This window comes from Amphiura filiformis, chromosome 20 (genome assembly GCF_039555335.1).
Source record: "Amphiura filiformis chromosome 20, Afil_fr2py, whole genome shotgun sequence".
Taxonomy (NCBI): domain Eukaryota; kingdom Metazoa; phylum Echinodermata; class Ophiuroidea; order Amphilepidida; family Amphiuridae; genus Amphiura; species Amphiura filiformis.
In genome coordinates this window covers 20,672,057-20,692,868 of record NC_092647.1, presented here as the reverse complement: position 1 = coordinate 20,692,868, position 20,812 = coordinate 20,672,057, and the positions used below count along the sequence as shown (strand labels likewise).

General features: G+C 36.4%; 1 protein-coding gene across 1 annotated transcript in view; it reads right to left on the bottom strand.

The window, feature by feature from the left end:
* Positions 1 to 3,024: 3,024 nt before the first annotated feature.
* Positions 3,025 to 20,812, bottom strand: part of LOC140142948 (uncharacterized) — a 75,626-nt gene continuing 57,838 nt past the window's right edge. The window contains 13 exon segments of the mRNA XM_072164976.1: positions 3,025 to 3,285; positions 5,487 to 5,679; positions 6,403 to 6,516; positions 7,762 to 7,812; positions 9,253 to 9,386; positions 10,619 to 10,674; positions 11,969 to 12,128; positions 12,729 to 12,863; positions 13,061 to 13,178; positions 14,718 to 14,885; positions 15,177 to 15,282; positions 18,370 to 18,501; positions 18,932 to 18,988. Coding sequence (XP_072021077.1) covers positions 3,076 to 3,285; positions 5,487 to 5,679; positions 6,403 to 6,516; positions 7,762 to 7,812; positions 9,253 to 9,386; positions 10,619 to 10,674; positions 11,969 to 12,128; positions 12,729 to 12,863; positions 13,061 to 13,178; positions 14,718 to 14,885; positions 15,177 to 15,282; positions 18,370 to 18,501; positions 18,932 to 18,988 — 1,634 coding nt within the window. The 3' untranslated portion in view covers positions 3,025 to 3,075.

Sequence of the window (20,812 nt, the reverse complement as noted above, 5' to 3'; positions counted from 1 at the left end):
GCGACATTAGATTCCCCTTTATCTCATCGCACCAATATCTTATTTCTATGAAAATAATAAAAAGTATAAGTTACAACAATAAAGCTTTAACAACAGTACATAGAACAGTTATTAAACTAAAACAATACATACTTCCCTGGTTCAAGGGTCATCAAGGTGTTTGATTTGTTGGACGGAGGAGAAAATATTGCTTGAGAAGTATTGCTTTGAAAATAAGATGAATACACGTTTCCAGGCACAATCTTAAACCAAGGAGGTTTTTGTGCTTAAAGCTTTGAATACTAACTAATATGTGACATGATTAGATCCACTCAGACCAAACATAGAAATTCGGCTGACAATTGAGTTATTACCATTTCCAATTTGCTCAGTACTTACACCTATGCAGGTTTCATACTTTCCTGCCGCTTGCTGCTTTGACAACGATTTTCCTTCACTGCGCAGTTGCACTAGAAACGCTAGCGGGAACTCGGAAGCGGTGCCACTCTGAGAGGAAACAATATTTGGTGGTACTCGGTGGCAATATTGGCTTTCATAGTCATGATGCTTCCGCTCAGCGGCATGCCGCTCCGCTTGCAGAAAAGTACAAGCATCACACCGCTCAGCAGCAAGTGACAGAAAGTATGAAACCAGCATTACTGATGTTGAAATCCCCACATCCCTGGACATACTTTTATACAAAGTTATGAACTTTTTACATGTTAATTTTCTTATGATTTTTTTAAACCTAACTTTTAACTGTATCTCAATTTCATTTTGACTCTGATTGGATAAGATCATGTCACACTGTGATGATATATGACATTTCAAACTTTTCCAGAATTGCTATGAAATTTCCTACTTGAGGCATTACATTTTCCTTAACCCAAACAGTTTGAACTAAAAATACCATATACATACAGCAATGGCTAGCTACAATCCAGGAAAAAAAGGTTGGCACACTTTGCCCGTCTTTTGGTATATCTCTTCCCCCGCTCCCCCAATTCAATGTTGGACCACGCTCCCCCCAATTCAATGTTGGACCAAGCCATGTTGTCAACAGGTCCGTGAGACCCTCCAACATTGAAGGATGGGGAGTGGGGAAGGTGAGATATAGGGGAGTCTGTACTTCACTTATATTGCATGCATGTTTCACTAGCCTCTCCAATTTTGATAGGGCATGCATTTCCATTGTTTAGTGCAAGTGTGCCAACTATTTTTTTCCTGGATTGTAGGTCATTTTGTTTTGTCTGGTATCTAAGTCACATCACAGCAATACCCTAACCATTTTTGGTAAGCTTTTATTCTTTGAACCACTTCCTATGAAACTAATGCAGCAGACTCTAAACTCTTAGATTTAAAAAAAAAATAATAGGTTCAAGCCTACATCAGATTGTTTTAATCTAGGTGCATTTAGATTTAGATGCATCATACATAAGTATTTTCTCTGCTGTTTCCTGCTGTTCCCGATCCCAAATGTAAATTCCTGCTGCTAATACATAATGCTATATTCTAGCTGCACATTCCATATGGGAAGAAGGTTCCAATTTTTCCTGCAAAATCCATATGATTATACAAGTGAATATTCGTACGTAGTAGTAATAAACTGATTAGATGATATTAAACTTAAACACTGCACAAGTTTTTCGCTAATCGATAGCTCATCTAACATCCCAAAAAGATGGCAATGCTGTGATATTCTTCTGCTTTACAATCGGGATTGACCTTTTTGATGATGACGTCATAAAAGATGTTATGATGTTCATCCTATTTGGGATAACCTACTAAATCCCAGGGAGTGGTGGTGAAGACAATTATAGTTGTGCCAGTAAAAACATTCAGACGAGTGAAAAATGTGTGCAGTGTTAAAGTTAAAGCTGTTCTAACCATTCCCATAATTAATTTCACGATTATCTAATATATTGCTAAGATGTTACATGTCCAAGTACTTTCATTTTAAACATGACTCATCAAAGAGTCGCACATTTGGCAGATGTATTGGAAACCTATATTATGCACACTTCTAATTATATGCTCTGTACTTTTATACAAAAATATACACATAGTTTTCTCAAGAGACTCTTTGATTTCACATGATTCTTACAAATAAAATTCGCTCAATGGATTGTTGAATATAAAAGGGAGAATTTGCATACCCTGTGTGGTACATAAAAATCTGCCATATTGATGGGGGCAGCCTCAGTGTCTCAAACAGTATTGTGCATTATTAAAACCTGCACATATATAAAACGGTAAGAAAAATTGTGTCAGTAGAGAATAATACACTTATTATTTACGGGCTTCAACCTGGTATACAGTGCAGACAACATGGAGACAGATCATGCATTCTCCCTTTCATAATTCATTGGGTCTGATACAAACAAACAACAACTTGAGTAATGGTGTTTTTTGTTATTGCTATTAGGACATCTTAATTTAAAAGTTCACAAAAAAACCTGTGCGCATTAATAAAATCAGCGTATTATTCAGCTTTTTTCCGCTGTTTTATTTTTTTTTCGAATCCACCACACAAAAATCTCATGTCTGACACGCATATAATTTTTGTACGTCAAAATAGCCTAACTCGTAAATCTCAATTCATCTTGACCACAATGAAACCTCCTTGAGAGATCTCAAAGATAAAAAAAATTGAAGTAAAAAAAAAATCTAAAAAAATGCATTCCTCAGTAGGTTTTTTAACTTGGGAAGGGCTTTTAGACAAACTATTAAATTAAGATTGCCTTATCTCATTAACCTACAGTATTATAAGTTTTTCACAATTCCAGTATGCACTGGTGATGACCATTACTGCATGTACAACAAAGTAGTGCATACGATTGCATACACACATGGCACGCTTGACACATAATAAATAACTCTGGACAATTGGGCTATTCTAGTTGAAATCCATATACTCCTATATGGAAAATATGACCTTAATCTCCCACACAGGGGGTATGATATTCAAACATTCACCAATTCAGGTAACCCCATTTTGAAATCACACTGTGTGTGGAAGATAAGGTCATATCTTCCACAGGGGTTCAATATATTAACTGGAATAGCCCATTATAAAAATATCTTGAATAGCCAGTGTCAGCTTAGCGTACACACTTTACTCTGAGTACTCGACCCTACAGCCTCTGTTTTCGCCCTATCCCTACTCCTTGTGTCTCTTGATTCCAGCCGCACCAGTTGTTCATGCATCTGCTGCATCATCTGATTGTTGTCTGCCATCTTGCGACTCTGAGATACCAACTCCTCCCTGAGTAAGTCTATTTCAGCTTTCAGAGCCTTCTCTTTATCCTGTAAATAGAATGGAAAAGTCAAATTGGTACATTATTGTCTTATCCATTAACAACTTTAATCCCCAAACTGAGATTTTGGCACCAGAAGCTCACATTTTAGACCTGCAATTGTTTGTATATGGTATAAACAAAAGGTGGTATTGTCTGTCCAAATAACTTAGACACCCGGTTTTTATGATTTATTTCGAAAAGTTTTCACTTTTAAACTCTGAATAGATTCATCAGGATCGTTCATAAATCACTGGTAGGCAAATGTTCTCAACACAGATCCAAATAGTAAATTAGGTACTTACTAGAAATATTTCGATTCCTATCAGGAATCTTGTTCACTCTGGTGTGGTGAGTGGTAGTGTTTCTAGATTTTACTTTGGCAAGTTTTCACTTTGGCAAAAAGTCATGAAAGAAAAGTTGCTAAACACGGTCAGACCTAACAGAAATGATTAGCAAAGCGATGAAAAAATATTCTTCCTTGTCTACTTTTATTCAATTTTGACCGATTTACAGCAAGATATCTGGGACCAGGCGAATATTCTTAATGAGTTGAAACTTTTGATGGGATAATCTATTTACAGTAAGGGGTATTTGAACATTGTAATCATGCATTTTGATCAGTGATTCCACCCTCTTTTCTTTGATCCTTTTACTAATTCACAATAATGGTGGTCTACTCAAATGCATTCAACAAAAGCATGTTTGCAATCTACCGCGAGAGGTCGTCTCACACGGATAACAAATACACTACGATCAAATAGGTTGATGACAATATTTGATTGAATGGACTGCACTGTGCCATGATTTCGGTGAAGGACACCGGTTCAAATCCTTTGTTTGGAGCCAATCAATAATTTCATGCACAACCTCTATAACCCAAAAGATGTCACAGTTGGTACATTATAACAAAGGATAGGGCAAGTTACTATGCGACTGGAGTGTATTGTGAATTATACTCCTCACCAATAACATCAGAACATTCATAGGGCATACAATTTGTATTTTCTTAGAAATGGGCCAAGCCAAAAGCATGCAAAGAAGAAGATTCAAATACCGCGCCGAATTGTTGTAATTGGTTGAAGGACAGCTGGGATCACTGAGTTAATACACTAAGAATAAATATGCCAATTAGAAACACTGTCTGCATTTTATGAACTGAATTATATTTTTCATTTTTATAAAATGTTTTTGGTGAGTAGAATAATTAATTTACTCTTCATCCATTCACTATCCAAAATCACCATACCTACAAATCTATATAATGAGACCTTCCAAAATAATGGTACCCAACTTCTACCAGATTATTTTTAAAATGTTGAGAAAAACCTTCCAATTTCAATAGAATTTCTGGTAAACTCTCACTCAATGCTTTGGAAACACAAAAATTCCGTTAGGTCTCAGCGAATGTTAACACTTTTCTTTCATGACTTTCTTTGAAAGTGGATATTTTTTCAAATAAGTAACAAAAACTGGGTGTCTAAGTTAATTGGACAGACAATAGTAAAAAATAATAGTTGGCATTTAGCGGCTCTCACATGTATCAAAGCGCTTAACATTTATTCTGCTGTCGTTATAATGTCAGCTGCCATACAATGCCCAAGGCAAGCCCATACCTTTTGGCAGCGCTCAATGGACAATATTCATCATAATAACAGCTTCTCGTTTCACCCCTGGGTAGAGAGAGGCAAGTGAGGTAAAGTGCCTTGCCCAAGTGGATCGAAATCGCAACCCTCTGATTGTGAGGTAGCGCCCATACTGCTGTGCCATCGTGCCCTGGGTTTTCTGACCAACCATATGTGACATGATCAAGGGGAATGAGTCACATGTCAGCAATTTTCAATTAGTATTTTTTACATCATTTTCTGGTCAAAAGTTACAGGGAATATGTTCAAAAGATGCCCAAATGGGATACCATATTCAGGGATGTAAGTAGCTGTTGAAAAAAAACCTGAAATGGCATGAGCGTAGCGAGCAAGCCAAACCCTAGATTGGAGTATCATCTTTTTAGCGAGGAAAAGGCAATAAAAATTTTCATTTTCCTTTTTATGATGACATATCATCATCCAATTCCTTCCGGAAATTCCCCCCCCCCTCCGCAAAAATCTGGAATCTGGATCCAGACCCCAACACAAAAAAAAAAACACCACAGAAATCCTGTGTGTTTGGTAACCCCTGAGTACAATATTTTACCATCCATCCATTACATACCTCTACAGCCTTTTTGGCAGCTAATTCCATCACCTCGTGATGTTTCCTTTGTTCTTCCTCCACCATCTGAAGCTGTTCCAAGGTCTGCTGGCGCTCCTCCTGTAACCTAACCACCTCCATTCTGAGATTCTCGTCCCTCGCCTTGGGATCTGGTTTCTTAGTTTCTTTGATACTCCCTTCGATTGTCCATGAACTAAGAGACAAGAATGAATAATGTGAAGATTATTATGTCAAGATTGCTTACCAGGGCATTGGGCTATTCCAGTTGAAATCTACACTACCCCTGTGGAAGATTTTTGAAATGTCTTCCACAGGGGGCGTATGTTTTTCAAATGGAATTGGTCAGGGTTAATCATTTTGAAATCCATACTCCCTCTGTATCATGGCTAAAATACAACCCATTATATATATAATAAAATCACACAAGTCAAGTGTCAATTTCACCAAAGTGTCACCCTGCTACAATAATTGCCCAAGTCATTTTTTTGCAAATTTAAGAACAAAGAACAAAATATGGTTCAAACATCATTATCATTTGTTCTTGTGCAAAGATTGGTGAACAAATAAGTTTAAATGCATGCATGAACCATATTTTGTATTTTGTTGTCAAAATTACAAAAACTGACTTGGGCAATTATCATAGCAGGCTGAAGAAATGCTGTTGCTGAACTTCAGTATTGTCACAAAAATCTATGTACATATCATTAATACTTGGCATATTCAACTAATTTTGTGCAACTTCAGCTTTACCATTATTCTTGGGAATTCCCATGTAGAACATGCTAAAATTATTACATTTATGGATTATAAGCTTTATTCTACACAATCACTCAATTAAGTCTTTACCAAGACTCTAAGTCTGCATGCCTTACATGAAGGAAACACAGAAATATGTCATGAAAAATGCTACACTCACCTTGTTCTGCCTCCACCACGACCCCTCACTGCTCTGAATCGAGCTATAGGTCTTTGTGTACCTGGCCCAGCTGGTTTAGGGTGCTTGTAAATATTGGTTTTATTCACCTGGGACCTGACAAATAAAATCCAAATTAATATTAATCAATAATGTTAAAAAAAAAAAGAAGAAAACCAGCAAGCAAAATATTCCCTATTTTAAGCATAACAACAAAGTCAAAAACTCATTCCTTACCCTTTTTTTTTAAGAAGATGTTAATATTGAAAAAAAAAAGATAAAATAAATAAAAATACAACATTTTACCCATGGAATTACTTGGGCTTAGAATCAATCATCACTGTGTGAATGCGAGTGGTTTGAGAAGCCTGTAGTGAGCATCGCTGACCCATTCAAGGGGAGGCACTTGAGTTGTTTTATACATTTCAAATGTCTGCTAATGTAGCAGCAACCCCTAAAACTAATTATACGCTGTGTTCAAACTATTAAAACTTTAACAGTCTCCCAGCCAGTCTCCTGATGAAGGTAAAAGTTGTGACCAAACATTTGAGGTATCTTGTGTTGAGATCAAAGTTTCAAATCCTAAATTATGCTAGTACCAAGGCACATAAAACTACAAGAAACTCTGTGCAAATTCAGAAGCCATTCTCAACATACAGACTTTGCTATGTTAGGCCAATAGAAACTTCAAGGAGGACCTCTTTGACCTATTACAATTGTATGACAATACATTATTATAGTTATCACCATTAACTTATTGGTAAATTACAACACTTAATAACATTAAAAGTTTACAAAAAAATGTTTTCTAAAACTTTATATACCATTAATATAACCCGACATTTAAACATTTTCTGTAATACAAATGCTGGGTTAGTGCAGCAGTTGGGCAAAAATATTTTGTACAAAGTTTGTTAATTCCAATCATGGTGTAAAATTGCCCAGAGACAATTGCAGTAGGTGCCATATTAAAGCCATAATGTACGATTTCCGTCAAACCAAAATGCTGAAATAATATTAGTAATAACTGCTAGGAAGGATTTCTGTCCATTTTAACCTGAAATAACAAGGTTATAAAAGGGAATGAAAACCAACAGGCTATTTTGGCCATTTAACATGGAGTTTTATAGGGGACTTAAAGTCATGATAAGACAATATGACAATGTTAAAATTGCTCTGTTGAACTACAAACACAATCAATTTGGTTCATTCCAGTTAGGTGCAAGTTGGGACATGTGTAAACATTACAAATATGCAAAAATATTATGTTTGAAAAATATGTACCAATTTCATATCATAATAATTAATATTGTACATTATGGCTTTAAGATTGTTATTATTATGAACTGATTGTTAGCTTACATCGTTGGTTGTCCATTAGTAGGCTTCTTGGTTCTAGGACTGTCAGGTGCACTGTTAGTAGCAACAAGTGAATATAATACGCTATTTAATTAGTGCAATGGTAGTGATAAAAAATGTATGATTTAGCATATAACACTAGTCTACAATATAACTACTGCCATTGATGTTGCTTGAATGTCATTGATGACACTGACATCATATTATTACCAGTCGCCAGAGGAAATGGAGGTGTCATAAGTAGCAGAAGCACGGGGGACATTTTTTACATTAAATTACATTACATTTCATTTCATTCACCCCCTAAATTTTTACATGGGGGTTGTTCTCCCCCTAAAATCCTACAAAAGAAACAATAAAGAAATACATGTAATTGCTCTTTGCATCTTCTTTTTTAAATAATAAAATAATGTTCTGGGTCAAAATAGGGCAAAATTAACACATTTTTCTGCGCTTTGCACGCACTGGCCCATCAAATACCAAAATTCATCTCACTTGGGGGCTAGAATAGTCTGAAATTGAATAATTTCTGTGATCTTTGTGTGCTAATGTCCCAATAGTACCCTCACAAAATATGGCCCCCTAAAATTTTTAATTCAAATGCTTATGCCGCCACAGGGGGTGTCAAGGATGATTATTCCACAACTTATTTTGGTACAGGGGTGCCCCAAAAGATTTTGATGTAGGATTTATTGCTATATAATAAATTTTCACTACACATGCATAAACCAGTAGAACTTACAAAAAGTTTTGCTTCCAAACAAAAAAATGAACACTTGAACTCAAGTTTTTAAAGAACATTATTCTGTAAATCCTCCCTAAATAAACCACTTCGGATTTACAACCCATAAGGGATCTTTGACAGATTCAAAATTTGCTTCCGGATGAATATTGATGATAAAAATGTCATGACAAATGAGACTGCTACCTAAAAATGACAGGAAAATTGCTCATTTTTATTTTGAGTTAATTCAACTGCTCAGTGCCAGAAGTGGGTAAGTGCAATAGCTGCCCTGTGAACATTTGGCAATTTACACACAGTATATTGTACACATCTACACATGGCAGCTACACATGGCAGCTATTGCACTTACCCTATTCTGGCACACAGCAGTCGTTATGTCTAGATTAATATTCTCTGGATCATAAGCTTTCAAATGAAATAGAAAGAACGTGTCAGGTTTGCTCTATCACTTGGGTCTTCAAAAGTCAATATTTCAGCGAAGAATTTTTGTTTTCTGAACCATTACCTCCTTTTCTACCCTGACAACTTCCGCTCATTTTGTGACAACAGGTCTCAAATGCTATGCTGTTAGCGACTGCTCTGTATAATACAATTATATGGAATGAGCAATCTCTTGGTGCGCAAAAAATAATTCTTTGTTATAAGCTGTCCAAATCTACACGGTGCTCAATTCCTTCACTTTGCAAAGTATGTGTTAAATCTACTCTACAGTGCAAATCATGCAAAGCTAATTTATGTATATACTTTACCTTGAAGTCTTTCCATTAAATAAATTATGTTCAGCTGTGCTGGAATCGCTTGATTGTATTAACTCAATGCCACTTTCTTGCGATCCTGAAATTTTGGAATCGGCTTTCTTGGTGTCATATATATTATCAGATTTCTGTGTGATGATTAAAAATACAAATTGAATTTTTAAAGCATAATTCCTATCACAAGGCTCACATACTAAAAGGGTGCAACACTTGCAGCTCCAGGCGGACACAAGCTTGGGTCCTGACAACACCTGACTCAAGCAATTTGATCAAACCAAGCTGACCTGCATGCTGGCCTGCATAGAAAGAAATGGAATTGAAGAAAAAGAGCAAGGAAAAAAAAGGCCACTCCCCAAAAAGTGTACAATTTTGCTCTTAGCACTGGATCGAGAAAAAAAAAAAATTGAAATCTCTATTGTGTGCCATGATACAAAGGTTGTGGTTTAATTACCCAGTGCCGCTGATTAGCTGGTCACATGATCGGCTGATAGTCAGCAATGATATAAAGCCTCTCTCAATTTGCAAATGTTAGCAGCAAGCATGTACTTTTTGGCTAGAGACTTTAACTAAACATCTGTAATATAAAGTATAGTTAGGCATATGACTGGGTTTGAACCAATATTGATTACACCGTAAATCCAGTATTATACACATTTAAAATAATTCTCGGCCTGTTGACATGTTGTGTACATGTCGCGTCCTAAGCGTGTGCGTGGTGTAAAGCATGTATGCAATCTTCTGGATTGAGTTAAACACCTGTGGGTTTATGTAGTACCTAAAAAAGCAGGTAGAGTATTCCACCTTGGCCAAGAATTATTAAAAATACCTGTTGTTGACAAGACTTTAGATTGTCACCATAAGGGTTAAGATCGGGTATAAGGATAGCATTATAATGAAAGACAAAGATAAAGACAATTTATCGCGTCTGACGTCACCTGTCAATCAAACTCGAGCACGGTTTGTTTACAAGTGTCGTGATGATGACTTGCTGAACACGGATTTATAACCGGGCATCTTATTCTTAATTTTGCACCTTTCGACATGCAAACCATCTCAAAAGTTAGGTATTTATAGTAGGAAACTTTCTTTGGTGAAGACACCATGTCCACAATGCCTAGAAAAGCTGCTTTTTGCCTTGTAAAAGTACGGAATTTTTCGCCATTTGCTGCTATTCCTTTTCTCCGATCAGCACCAGCTAGATCAGCGGTCTTCCTTTTCACCAATCAAGGATCGTAATTGACAGTGACATCAGAAAAGATCAATTGTTTTTATCTCTGTCTTTAATTATAGAATAAGGATTTGAATTGGCTAGATTGCCATGCAAGTAATCAGTTACACAGAAGTTCTGCCTTATAATTACCTGATTGGTTGATTTTGATTGTCTGTTGAATCCATTTTGTTTGTCACCTTTCACACCTGAAATCAGAAGACCGTGAGCTTTGTTAATCTAAAAAGCATCAGTAGCATAATGACATACATTGTATACAATCATATTCACACAGAGTGTTTGAGAAAGACAGCTTGTTGACAATTGCTAACGATTTATAGTAACAAACACAGGTGTTTATACCCCCCCCAAAGCAAAAATTGTCTTTGTCTGCAAGTTACAATTTGTAAAACAGAGACTTGAAACGACACAATGTCACTGTGGAACAGACAACAAGACCACACACCAGTGCAATAAAGCTGTATATGCAATATGGCTGCTAATTTTAGGGGTCTTGACACAGCATGTATGCTTGCCCAAAAAACACCAAATCCAATTTTTAATACAATTTGTTGAATTTTAGTGTAATTTGATTTGGCATTTAAATCAGATTGGATAAAAATTGGGCTATTCCAGTTGAAATCCATACACTTTATCTTAATCTTCTACACAGGGAGTGTGAATTTCAAATAGGTCTACCTGAATCAGGCATGGGACTACGCATTTATGAAAAAGTCTGGAAAAGCTGAAAAAGCGCGTAAAATTGGACAAAAATACCTGAAAATGGGCTGAAAACAAATAAAACTGCGGGAATTTTGACATCAAAAAAGACTGGTTCCAGTGTTTCCACTGGAAAATCCCATGCCTGCTGAATGGGTGGCTCCATTTGAAATCTACACCGCCCTGTGTGGGTGATTAAGATCACATCTTCCATAGGGGGTGAATGGATTTCCATTTGAAATCTACACCCCCTGTGTGGGTGATTAAAACCACATCTTCCATAGGGGGTGTATGGATTTCAACTGGAATAACCCATAACAAATAGCTTCCAATATATGTGACATGTCATGTCAAAGGGAGACACTTTTGGGCAGGATCGTAAATAGCCAAAAATCTGCCAGGGGGCGATTTTTTCACAATTTGGGTTTGTTGCGAATTTATGATGTTATTAATGTTTAAAATATTTTCTGATAGTTTCAGACCGGAATATAACTGGCATCTTGTATTTTTTGAGACATTTTTTCAAGGTAATTCCTACTTTCAACATTGTCAATAATATTTTTAAAGGCTGATATCTCAATTTCCAATTTTATAATACCATAACTTACTTAACTCAATATCTTCGCTTAGGAATGTCCGATTTCATTGGGGAAAACAGCGTTGTGTAGCAAAATATCTCTACATTTAAGATATGAAAAATCTCAAATTGATAACCTGCCCAAAAGTGTCTCCTTTTGACATGACAAGCCACATATCATTATCATCATGATACTATTTTGATACCTTTTAATGCTGACAGTTCCTTGCTGATCTTAATCCCAGGTGTTGCTACATTTGGTGCAGCCATCTCCTCTATGAGGGCATCATCATCACTGTCATCAGCATCATTTTCCTCATCACCAGGTTTGGAGTCTTTCAGCTCCTTCTTAATCCAGGTGGGAATCTAAAGCAATATATTATAATACATCTCATTTTAATATATGACAAATGAAGAATACTTGTCTGACGGTGAACCCATTGAAATCCGCAATACATGTATGTATTATGACAAATAAACATTTTTTATCTACGAAGTCATGGACAATTAATGCTTGCTTTATTTAAAAGTTGTCAATTTGGTTGCTTAGTGTAAAGTCCTTTATACTTATGTAAGAATGTTGTTACTATAACGTTGTTTAGGATTATGCAAACAGGGACATTACTTCCTGACTTTAACCAGATAACCAGAAATACTTTGGTTACTCCTACACCTCTCCTTCCAACACACATCATATAGATGAATTCGACGAGCCAAGTGATGGTCAGGATTAAGTCGGCCATAGCTGGGGCCTTCCGCGCCATACTAGCTTAGTTCGTTTGGATTGCGATCCAAGACACCCACTATCGCAATCGCATCGGACAGTGTACCACTTGCGCCGCGTCACAGAAGCGGTAACCGCTGCACGTCTGTGATACTGGCATTGCGTAAAATGGATGGAAGGCCCCCAGCTATGGCCGCCAGTGAGGTGTAGGAATGTGTCAAGTCGGATATGTGTATACTTACAGTGCCTAATGTATCTAGTTCTGATGTTTCAGAGCTTGTGTATTCATCCCCTGCATCATTACTTTGTGCAGACTTTGGAGCTTGAGAGTCAGATGGCATCTGAATACATTGGTTACTCCTACACCCCCCCCCCTCCTTAACACACACCACACACATCATATACTTACAGTGCCTAATGTATCTAGTTCTGATGTTTCAGAGCTTGTGTATTCATCCCCTGCATCATTACTTTGTGCAGACTTTGGAGCTTGAGTGTCAGATGGCATCTGAATACATTGGTTACTCCTACACCCCCCCCCCCTTAACACACACCCCACACATCATATACTTACCGTGCCTAATGTATCTAGTTCTGATGTTTCAGAGCTTGTGTATTCATCCCCTGCATCATTACTTTGTGCAGATTTAGGAACTTGAGGGTCTGATGGCATCTGAATACTTTGGTTACTCCTACACAAAATACAACAAGACAGAGTGCACACAGGTTAAACAAACTTTGACGTTTCAGAACCTTCATCTTCAACAGTACCTTAAATATATATGTCTAGAGGCTGATGACTGTGCATCAGTTGTTTTGAGAGTATTGTAAAAATCAAAACATTCTGCTTTGGACCTGATGAGGAATATCCTGAGGGGCGCAAATAACTGATGCAAAGTTATTATTCTCATTCATAACTGTCACTTTTTATTATTATTATTATCGGTATTTTATTATTCACATATCGTGGCCAAATGGCCAAATTACATGTAAAATTACAAAGCAATTATACATATTAAAACATTAAAAAGGTTGAACACTAAAAGAATTTTAAAAGGCATCAAAACAAATTGCACACAAAATATTAATTTTTACCAAATATTGCACATGTTTTGGAAAACATCAAAATATACTAAATTTCAAAACAATTATAATAAATATTGACATAAAGAAACAAATATTATAGCAGCTGCAACAGACCATAAAAACAGCATTCATGGCACTGAAGAACAATCCTAAGAGGAGATTACTGATTTATAAGATCAACAAAATATGGGATAATACTCGGCCGAAAGCGCTTGATCCTGGCACGGAATTTGGCAAAGTTGTTGGAATTTTGCAAATTGCGACCATGGCTCTGAAGTCTGGTTGGAGGGATGAACGACTGTGTTCCTTCATTGTTAGGCAGCCCTTCAGCAAACCTACGACAGTGTTGCACCCTCCTATCAGACAGGGAGTCAAGTTTACAGCTGAGCAGTGCATCATGATATGAATTGTAATCTCCTCCCAGGATTGTTCTACAGGCTCTTTTTTGAATAGACTCAAGGTCTTTGGATTGTTTAATTGAAATACTAGAATGCCACACAACACTGGCGTACTCGAGAATCGGTCTAACATAACCACTGTAAACGAGGTTTACAGTGGTTATCTTTTAATTCCATCTGCGTCACATTTTCTTCTTTTAACTTTAAAAACAAAATCTAATTTATAATTTAATTTTCCCAGTAAAAAAACGAACAACCGATTAAGGAAATACTGCTAGCGACAAATCACACTTGCGCGCAATCATGTGATGTCCAAATACGGCAGCCATTAAAAAGTCAAGAAAAGATATTTTGCGTAGACTTTCTCTTGCTCCCTTCCATTCAAAATAAATATACCTTGTAATGAAGCATCAGCACAATTGTAATACCATTGTTGTGTCACACAATTGTGCTCCGCAATGTTTGCTTTTTTGTTGTTTTTTTATTTGGGACACTCAATCAGTTGAAAACACAATTAATCATCTGTTCTTCCTTGTGGCCCAGGAGGAATGTTGTTTTTTAGAGATGTATCACAAATTTGCACATGCCTTGGTTTAAATATTGTAAATTAGATAAATGTTGGACTGCAAATAGCATTTGAGACATTTTCTTACAATTTTAGTCACAACAGGTGGAAGACACATATAGTATCTTAAATTGACATCAAAATATAAGAACTGGTTGTTTCCTTCCACAACCAATACTTACGTCCTTCTTCCAAGTGTCCTTTTTTTCCTCTTTTGTTTTCTGCGAGGTAGTGGACAAGATGTTTCCACCTGTATATACAGCATGTCTCCCTGGCATATGACACCTGTTAAACTCAGCTGGTAGGCCTCTTTTGCATCACCACAACCTTCATTCTCCATTGATCCAAGCCTGCACAATGAGTAATAACCAAATTATGACGTGTATAGTACCAGATAGACATTTTTCTCTTTATTGCAGATTTGTTATATTTGAATTTTAAAATTTGATATGATAGCAGACAATTGCTCTCTATTACTTACAACAACTCTTTTTATTTTGATTATAGGCAACTGCTAACACGCAAATTTCTTGAGTACTATCCATGGGGTAGAAAAAAAATCTTGTTGATTTGTCGAGAGCAGGTCACATGATATACATCCGAGTTCAAAATTTGAATTGTGTAAAACTGCTTGTACTTACATTAGTATGGGGGTAGGCTGCAGCAAAAGTTCTGATTTGTCAGTGTTGCCATCCATACTTGTCATGCTGCTGGCGCTTGGGACAGGACGCCGAGTTGCTGAACCACCTGAATATTACCAAATTGAACAAATTAGCTGTTTGAGTTTAAATGAATAATTAAGTTAAATGGACACAACAACAACAACAACCACAACAACAACAACAAATTACAAAATGAATGTGAGCATGAAATGCTATGTTGGTTCAATTCAACAACACAAAACAATGGTGCAATAAGCCAATATGCTATTTCAGAACATAGTGCACGGTGGGTAATATGGCCAGACTTATCTGGAGATAAACACTGGGGTGAACTTTTCACTTTGAAAAAAAAAAAAGCATTCTGCTCTTTCTACATAATATGTGTTTGGCATATTCTTTGGACTTGATGTCTTAAAAACCAAGGAAAGTATTGATTGAGCTTAAACAGAAAAGTAAAATCACAGAGGCATAGTTCAATCATACGGCTGTCAATAGAAGAGATTGGCTTTGTTAATCTCTAGTTGATGAACCGGATGTCGAAGTTTTGATCAGGGGTTGAGTTTTTTTTTAAAAACAGGCGTGCTACAAATCGCACTTCTGGAAATGTTAAGATGTGTGCAATAAATTGCACTCTTACAAGCCATTAAAGGTGTGCGATGGTGTGCAATCGCATTTGAACGCCTTAAAACTCAATCTGCGAATGATACTTGCTAATTTGCTAAGATAATGAAAGGGCTTATTAATTGAAATTGTTTTAAGATGTAACTCTAAAGCAATGGCACAACAAATGGCCATTCAGAATCACTTGTTTTACATGGTTTGCATAACAAATGTTAAATAAGCCTTAAACATGATGAATATGTACTCAAAATAACTACAATTTGTTCAGTCAACATCCAGGGTTAGTATACCAATGTCTATTTAAAGTCTAATAAGAATAAATATGGGTATCGGTGAGTCAAACACAAAGCCTTCACCAAGTGGGAATAATTTGGTCAAACATGGCTTTGGCTGCAGGCTATTTTTCAACACGAACAAAAAATTCTTTTAAATAGACATCAGTGGTTTAGTAAAAGTTCAAACTTCTGTGCATCACACTTGTGACAATGAACCTAATTAGTTTGTACTTGGAATAATATAACCATCTCAAACAATAACAAGTTTAAAGTAAGTAAAATGGCGAAAAGACTTGTAAATGCATTAGAAACATTTTAATGTTAAAACAATTTTCAACATCTTGTACCTTTCGTAAAATATGCTACTTCACCACTTTAAATCAGCTTAATACAACTGAAAGATACAATGTATTTTCTCCATGTTTAGGAATTCTCAGTAATCAGCGACACTGTGCTCAGTTACTATATACTCTGTGCATGGAGCACTTGCAGACCTTGTGGAGATCCCTTCTAGCATGATCATGTTGGTACACACATAAAGATGCATGTTACTAGCTGGCTGTACAAAGCAAACCACATCAACAAAGCAGGGGCAAATTCACTAGATGATATTGCCAGACACATGAGACATACTAAATCACACACAGTTACCGCAAACCACGCCTTGGAATGAGTTCCAGGCACTTGTGATGCACAACAGGTTTTTGTGAAATCAGCCCTAATATCTTACCACTCTTATTGGATAATTCTACTGATTCCTCCTTAGGCCATACAACAGGCACTGATAGTACATGTAAGCATTAAAGAAAGTGTGCATAGAGAAAGAAGGCATTGAGATGAGATGCATAATGCTTTGTATTGAGGTTATGCTAGCGAGTCTCAGTGGCGGCGATACGGGTGGGGGAAGATGGGCAAATGCCCCCAAATGTTTTTCTTGCCCCCCCCCCAATTTTGTTGATTCCCCCCCCAGAAATTCACTTTGTCCCCCCAATGCCCCCTGAAAAAATTTCCTGGTGCCGCCACTGGCGAGTCTAATGTTTACTAGCACAAAGAACTGACAGACTTTACCATTGCTGTTTCTACTCACCTAGAGAGGAGGGTGAAAATTGAGTGAATTGATTAATTGAATGAATCATTATTGCACTTTCAAAACATTGTATTTGAATTTGGAGTTCCCTAAGGTGGTACTACACCCCCTGATAAATTTTGTGACTAATTTTGCATTTTTTCTCAAAAAATAACTACACACTGGTATATTATAGGGGCAAGGAATCCAATTACTTCACTGAAATTTCAGTGATTCAAGACAAGTGGTTCATTATATATCTCAAGAAATGATGTACATTTTAGCGGTACCTCTTTTATCATAAATAACATACCATTTGTCTTGAGTCACTGAAATTCCAGAGTAGTAACTGGATTTACAAATTTATCAAGGGTGTAACCTTCTCCTCATCAGTATGGTAAACTAAAACATGAGCTCCACAAACAAATAAGGAAACCTGATCTCACCTTCTATAGGCCATCTTAATTTAATAGTTAGTCTCAAAGCCCTTCCCAAGATAAAACCTAAAGCGGAAGTGTTTTCTTTAAGTTTTTTTAAAGTTTGAAGGGCTTTTTGACAAGAATACGCTAGGGAATCCGTACACATAGTTTCACAAGATGATGAATTTTATTGAGGTTTATGAGATTTGCAATTTTACGTCTGATGATCTCAGAAGTGAGATTTTTCAGTGGTGGATTTTTGAAAAGAAAAAAAAACATCAGGAAAAAAATAGAAATTTACTCAATCCAGCGGGAATAACATGCAGAGAGAGGGCAATTTTACTAATGCCCTTGGGGCTTTGAGACAAACTATTAAATTATAATGGCCTAACCTCAAGGTGTGGCCTGATCACCATGGTACAAAATATCTTGTTTCAAACTATAAGGTGCTACTACGTTCTTTTGGCTCTAACTAAAAATATATCTTGCTTTACCTTAATAGACAGTAAGCATGCAAAGTAGTATGTGATCATGCAATTTCACAGTATATAAAGTGAAGGGAAAACATTTCCTACTACACTTTGGCTTCAAGTCAGCAACATATATTGCACATTCTTAAGCACCTCAAAAGATTCGCGCAATTTCATTAGTTTCTGCTAGTGTTCTATTAGACACAAGGCTGTATATGGCGTATGTAACACATTTTGTGCCGACACTCTTCATATAATCCTAATGCATTGTGATATTATCCACATGTGACAATAACTTGTTATGTTTTTCCCATGTCTTACCACTTGTTCTAGGTTCTCCTGCTGACGGCGTTGGCGATAGCAGTTTTTCTCCGCTGGATGCAAACACGTTGCTGTCACTGCTACCATGTCGTTCTCTTGTAACACCTGGTGGTGCACTTTTAGGAATGTTTGCTGCAGAGGCAAGGAATGAAGAATTTGTTTACATATTGTTAAATGTATGAAAGGACCTGCATCTCAATATCTAATAAAGATTTCACTTAGGAAACCTGCTGGGCCTGTCAGAAGCGCTACAAATTACAAAATGATGGCACACTTATTATCCCATATTCCTACAATCCAGGGTGCAAAATAAGAACAAGTGTCCCAGGGAATGTTGCATTTGATTGTAGGCCTACTGATCTTTTTGAGAGGTAACAAGTTTACAAAATATACAAGTCCAAAGATGCCAGTCAGTGTTTTCCAAAAATACTCAAATGGCTGAAAATTTCCTGAACATGAAACTTTGCTGATACTTTTGTAGAGGATAATCTCCAAAAAACTCCCTGAAATGAGAAAAATTTTAGCTCTGCTGACATATTACACTGTTGCCCAATTGACCTACCTGTTCTGTGAGTTGGATTTGCACTGGTTGGCACACTTGGAATGGAGCTCTCTGAACCTAAAAAAATTAAATTAAATAAAGAACAAAATTTTTACAATACTATTATCAATTGCATGAAATCTTGATCTACCTAAGAATAATGTTAAATATATTGTGTTCCTATCATCCTCTTTTTATGACATTTTTCTGTAGATATCCATGAAAAATGCTTATTCCTAAAATTTCAGTTGATTCCAATTTTGTATTTGCGAATTGATTGCATGATTATGTGTATAACACTGCTTCATACAGGCATGAGAATGGCTTTTTGAATTTGACCTTAAAAGGCCCAAAACAGGCTGGAAAAAATAATACAAATGTGTAAATTTGGACAACAAAACTTCCTGAATTCAGGCAAAAGCCTGAAAATTCTCATGCCTGTCCATAGGTCACTGTGCTGAATTATGTTCTGGTATAACAACATAATTCAAATTTGACGATATCTTTGCTAAATCTGCAAGAAATTTTTTGTACATAACATTATGCAGCCTGAGGTTTCCAGCGGTAGAAAAATCTCAACTTTTTTTTTATAGAAAAGTGGGGAATAAGGCTGTGGACCACAAAATGCCCTTTAAGATATAATGCTAAATTATCTGTTATACAGTTCTTGAAATAAGTCAAAATGTTCAGGGGTCATTCGAGCCATTGACTTTGAAATCTTCAAGTCCTTACAAGGCCCTAATTCCAATTGCAAAATTTTAATGTTATATTGGTCCACTTTTTGTGACACTTTTATAAAACTTCAGACTCCATCGCAAATAAACACCAGGTAATGGAATGAATGTTGAATTCAGTATTGCGTCTTGTCTTACCGACTTGGGTAGTGTAATGACAGGCCCACAGTAATTTTCACAGGCTTTTGGCTCGAGGGTCTGCCTTAACTCAAAATTAACATTAGCGCTAGCAACATTAGACTTAATTGCAATTCTTTGTAAAAACCACATGTGCCTGCTAACGGTCAATTTTTTTTTATTGCATGAGGTGAAAGGGCTTTGGTAGTAGGTTACAAAAAGTCACATCAAAAATTCCTCCGGAGCTTGTTGCCATAGCAACGGCAGATTTTATGATTTTGGCGATTTTTGCTTATTTTGGGGTGAAAATAAGGGAAAATATGTAATTTTCTGAATTGCTTCTGACTTTAAATTTGAGGTCACATTAAAAAAGCAACCTTACGACCATAAAGTTTTATCTTTGTGCTTTCCCCAGATGTAAAAAATATTTCAATAATATTTCCCTTTGTGCAATTTTAGGGCTGGGCAACATTGCCACTTTCGCACTTTTGAAAAAATGCAATCTTTGAATTCTAAAAACTAATTTTGCTTGAGCACCCAGAATTATTTCCTCTTTGTTGGTACTTGGGCAGACATTGCCCTTCCAAATTTGGTAAAAATCTCTGGGGCTATTTGACCTGTAAAGCCAGTGTTGCCAGAAAGTTTGATAATTTTCAAAAAATGCATTTTTCGAAATAATGCATTTTCTACATATTTACTCATGTAACCTTACTCATGTAACCTCATACCACCAACTTAATTGAAATATTTGCACACTTTGCACACATGATTAGACACACACTGCAACGGAAGCAACACTTTGAGGCTGGGGACAAGTCCTCTCCTGCAAAAACCGGTATTGCCAGAAAATCTTACTTTAATCCAAATTTCCAATTTGTGCGTTTTACAATTATTTATTCGGTTTAAAGTTTATACTATCAATGTTAGTTGAATAAAATGTGCATTTAAACATCATCTGATACAATACAGGTTCAGACACATGGGCAAGTTTCTCGACAGGTGACTTAGTAAGCCTTAGGCTCTAAAGGTGACCTCGAGGATACTAAGCCTA